At 38.2% G+C, this 5,154-nt stretch overlaps 1 protein-coding gene across 1 annotated transcript; it reads right to left on the bottom strand.

The window, feature by feature from the left end:
- Positions 1 to 10: 10 nt before the first annotated feature.
- On the bottom strand, positions 11 to 2,050 carry LOC140976653 (ribulose bisphosphate carboxylase/oxygenase activase, chloroplastic-like). Its single transcript, XM_073440902.1, has 6 exons — positions 1,909 to 2,050; positions 1,439 to 1,725; positions 1,232 to 1,337; positions 977 to 1,062; positions 406 to 878; positions 11 to 315 (listed from the first exon to the last, which is right to left on the bottom strand). The coding sequence occupies exons 1-6, from the start codon at positions 1,954 to 1,956 to the stop codon at positions 29 to 31; spliced, it is 1,287 nt and encodes a 428-aa protein (XP_073297003.1). The 5' UTR covers positions 1,957 to 2,050; the 3' UTR covers positions 11 to 28.
- Between the last annotated feature and the right edge of the window lie 3,104 nt (positions 2,051 to 5,154).

A 5,154-nucleotide genomic window follows, 5' to 3' on the forward strand; every position in this document is an offset into this window, starting at 1 on the left:
TATATATATGCATGTTGCAGTTGATCGATCACTTGAAGAAAGATCCACTCTCAATCGCATCTTTGTTAGCATCTCCAAGGGCAGCTTCTTTCAAGTAAGTTTCTGCCAATTGTACCCTCTTCACATTCTCCTGCTCCTTTACAAGCATGTATCCATACTCCAGTAGTTTCTCTAGTGTCATCTTCGGCTGCTCAAATTTCGGTGGTCCTTCCCTCGAGTTCACTAGTTTCCGGCCCACGAGATCGACTCCCACTTCTGAAACCCACTTTCTCACTTCGTCGTCGTACACTCTTGCCCTCACAGCTCCAAAGAAATCTGCAGTTTATCCAGTTTTTTAATTGCAAATGGAAAAAATATTGGTTTTTGAACAAGATTGAAGAATATGAACGTAGCTTCCTAGCCTACCGATGGACTGGCCGGGGAAGGTGTCGACGAGTGTGACTATACACTCCAGCGCGACATTGTCGGTACGGAAAATACCAGTGCAAACGCCTATGCGGTCTTCACGTGTGGGAGCCCAGTAGAACTTCTCCATTCGCCCGTCACGGATGAGGGGAGCATACAATGTGGAGAAGTCGTTACCGGTGCAGATTATGGGCACGCGGGGGTTCTCCTCTTTGTTGTACATGCCGGGGAGCTGCACGTTGGTGGGGTTATCGGCGATGTTCATGAGTGTGGCGTTCACCATCTGGTTGTTGACGGTGTACTGAGTCGTCCCACCCATACGCCCAGCGCCGGCATCGAGATCGTTGATGAAGAGGCAGCACATCTTTCCCTTCCTGATGATGTCGGCTGCTTCACGGTACCGTTGCCTGATCAGCTTCGCGGGCTCTCCGGCGTTCCCACTTTCTAGCTCTCCGGCACTCATCATGATGGGGCTGTTCGTACAAGTATTCGTCAGGTTCATTTTCACATCATTCTGATGAGATATTGAGATTATAATAAGCTAGGCAACAACAAATTTTTTGTAACATACTTAATTCCCATCTTGGCAAAGACAAGCTCACACTGGAACGATTTTCCTTGACCTTTGCCTCCCCAAACACCCAAAATAAGAGGAACCTGTCGAAAACAAAATTGTATCAACTATTATTATTTGAACAAACATATATAATAAGAAGATAGGTAATAGTTACTTTTTTGTAGGATCGAATTATATATGAAAATGATATATTTTAGGTAACATGAGAAGCATATGTAATAAACATGACCAGCTTGCATATGAGATCACCTTGATGTTGGGTAATGTCATGAAGTTTTTGGTGATGTGAACCACGACCTTGTCCATGAAAGACGGAGAAATGTAATATCCAGACATTATGTTGTCAAAGTTATATCTGGTAACAGCGATTTTTAACACTTTTATTTGCCCTGCTAATTTAATGAATATATGCAACAATTATACATGAAATCGAAAGTGAGAATTCATCACTATTACGTTTTAAGTCCCTGGCTGAGGTACTCGTAGGAGCTAAGCACGGCGTCGTGTGTTCCCATTCCGCTGGGAGCTTGAAAGAGAGCATCAACCATACCCTTTCCTCTAGTAATATCTTGTTGATCATCGGAAATATCTTCACCAAGCCCCTTCCATCTGTCCTCGGCCACGATCTTGAAACTCGAAGGCGAATTTTTTGGGACGAATGTCAAATTCAACTTCTTTAAGCTACTTCCAAAGAAGGATGAGCTGGGAACCGCAGCTCCAGCAACAGATCCATTCAAATTCACCTGCAACATTCAACTTCTTAATATAATCTTAATCAAGAAAATGATTAAAGTTGACACTAGTTTCCATTTTGATTCAAAACTTGGACTTTAATACAATCATATGTGACACGTTAACCTTAATTAATAGTATAGATACACGGCACAAACTAAAACCACCTACAGAACACCAAGAAATCAAAATACCGGCGCCCGCGGGTTAACGGATCCGATGGTCCAGACTGTGGCAGCCATTGCTGTAAGTGATCGGACAGTATGTGGATGCAAGATTGTGAACTAATTATTCTAACGCAAGAGCAGTCGTAGCCACTCTAAAGAGATAAGGGAAGTCGTGTGGGATAACTTATATAGTATGGGGAACTTCGAAATATGGACACACATTAAAATCTTGAGGATTGGGCACTGATTTCCTATTGGCCATACAATGGAGATGGCCCACAAGCCAAGTAGCAAACGAAGAGTGCATGAAAGTTTTAATCTTTAAAGTTCACAAGTTTCTGAAAATTTGAGGTTATTGTTTTTGGTTTACTCTTATCCACTTAAAATTTGGTAATTTTACTTGGCACATAATGTTTTATTGGCATTACAACGAGAATGAAAGCTAAGGAGGGTTGTGTTCTGATGTCAAAATTGTGAGCTTTATCTTGATTTTATTTTTTATGGCTTAGAATCTTGAAAACCATTGTTTTGTCTTTCCTGAGCAGGATTACGCCCAAATTAGAGAAATTTCATTACAAAATAATAATATGATTTTTTTTTATTTATGCTATATATTCATATTATATGAATTTCTTATCTATACAACTTTTAAATTAAACAGGAAACATGTAGAATAATTATCTTTGCTCTTTAAAACACAACAAATTATGTTGTGTACTATTTGCCGAAAATTACAAATGTTCATAAAGTTGATATTTTTCACTTTTGATCTCATTAGTCGTCTAAGTTTAATTTTAATCCAGTAAGTTGGTACGTCTTGTCTAGACTTATCAACAATGTCCAATATCATGTCAACAAAACTTGATATCGCTATAACAATTATTAGCACTGCATTAACAATATATCATTTTATATTAGTATAATGCTGAAATGACTAGAATTAAAAAAAAATCAACTTATTAATTAGATTAAGGCCCAAATTAAATAATTTATATGACAAAAATTGAAAACATGTCAACTTATAAAATGAATTTTGTAATTTTTTTATTACTATTTAACTATACATACAATATTATAAAGGACGAGGACCTAAAAAAAACTAATTTGGCACGTCAATATGACACCAAAATATTTTCCAATTTTACCCATTATATTTTATGTCATGTAACCTTTAATGTGTCTTAAAATTGGGTAAATTTATTATTAACCAATCAGACCTACCCCAACCATCATGCTTATATTCTTTTGTTAAAAGGATAAATAAATAAGGTGGTTTTCTTCACACATTGCCTCCCCATTTTGACGTACACGTAATCCTTCCATTTTGACAAGTTAATATAGTTAATTTTCAAATTTCAGAAAGAAAATCATAACCTACTCAACCCGCAGACGATGATGTAATAAGCATCTTGAGAAAATTCAAATCTTCAGTCCATTAATCCTTAATTTCATGGACAGCATCTCCAAAATCTTAAAGGATGTAACTACTAAAAATTTCTTCTTCAACTAATCCATACAGATTTGAAGTCTCATGTGTTGATCCGGCTTTCTTTTATTTTGTTAGTTTTCATGATTAGCCCAACTAAGAAATAATAAAATTAAAAGCAAAAATAAGAACACAGACAATTTTAACGTGGTTCGGTTCAACATGTCTACATCCACTGGGTAACGTCCATCTATCGAGAAAATCCACTAAATACAAGTAATTACAATCACACAAGGACTTGTTCAAATAAAAGAATCCCTTCTTTTTAAATGACATCTCAATGATGAACAAATTCAGTATACTTCACTTGGCGAGTACCACTCGTATTCAATATTCATCAACTCGAACTCTCTTTGATAACATGTCAGTGAACTCATATGCACCACCAGCAATAGAAAAGTTCTCAAAATAGAATGATAAAGTGGAGCTTTTTGAATCTTGTTGTAGTAGTTGTCACGACATAGAATGTAACACAGAATGAACAGTTTCATTTTGGATCGATAACTTCGCACCCAACCAACCAGACAAGCTCACAACATAAAATATGATCTATGCATGAAAGATAACTCACTACTAAAAAAAAGGCAAAAGACAACGATTAAACACCGTTGTCGTAGGTCAAATAAAACCGTTGTTAGAAGCCCTGTATTTAAAGGGTGTGCTCAAAGACAACGGTGAAAAACCGTTGTCGTAGACGTCTAAACACGACGGTGAAAAACCGTTGTCGTAGGTATATAAANGAGGTATATCGTAAAATGTCGTGTCATGATTAATTATAATACGTGCATAGCTGAACTGAAAATCATAGTGAAACTGTTTGCTCCTTGGATCCCTGTACTGAAATAGCATATAATAATTTTCTGTGAGATTATGGTCTACGCAAGTGGTCCCTGAACTGAACTGAGCTGAGCTGACCGATAATGGTGACCGGACCGATACTGGGGATCGGATTTACGTCTGATCAGACTACTGCCACAGTACTGGGTGAAACAACTGAACTGACCGGTAACTGGTGACCGGGCCGATACTGGGGACCGGACTTAAGCATGATAGTAAAATGACCACAAGCAATATCGCATAAATCTCAAAATTTGTATTTTTGCACGTAATATAATTAAATAACTGAATTAAATATCCTGTACCCATTTTACTGCTTGGATTGGATCGCTCCCAGGCTCGCTGCAACCTAAATATGCCATGAAAATATGCAATAGATTTATGGGACCAAACTATACAATAACCTTCAAAAAATGTGACAATTACGCCTACCGACTTCGTATTAAATCATGACTCCGAGCCAACCCGAACCAACACTAAACCATCATGTAGTCATGATTAAAATACGTCTAAAATGATCAAATAATGCTCCTAAAATGGTGAGGGCAAAATCTAGGTGAATGGAGGCCAAAACATGAAACGCTCTTTCGAGAGTCAATTTGGCACATTGCACCGTAAATTCTCGTACGACCTCAAAAATGATCTGAATCACAAACGCTCAAAAACATGACCTTCCTAACTTGCTGAGGCACTGTCCAGTCCAAGGCCATAGGCTAAAAGCCAACCGAGAACTCGAACGAGCCACTGAACCGTCACAGCAAGTTGCTGTCCAAAAATACAGCAGCCGTGCTTTGGTTTCTTGCGTCGATTGCGAGGCTAATGGCCATTGGGGCTTGAACCACCGACCAAAACCTCTTACCAACATCCCAAGGAATGATTTGAACCATGGCTAAGGGCTTTAGACCAGCCACAATTCAAAATATTCCAGCAACGACCCAAACGTTACAACC

The sequence above is a fragment of the Primulina huaijiensis genome, chromosome 5, assembly GCF_012295235.1.
Source record: "Primulina huaijiensis isolate GDHJ02 chromosome 5, ASM1229523v2, whole genome shotgun sequence".
Lineage (NCBI taxonomy): Eukaryota > Viridiplantae > Streptophyta > Magnoliopsida > Lamiales > Gesneriaceae > Primulina > Primulina huaijiensis.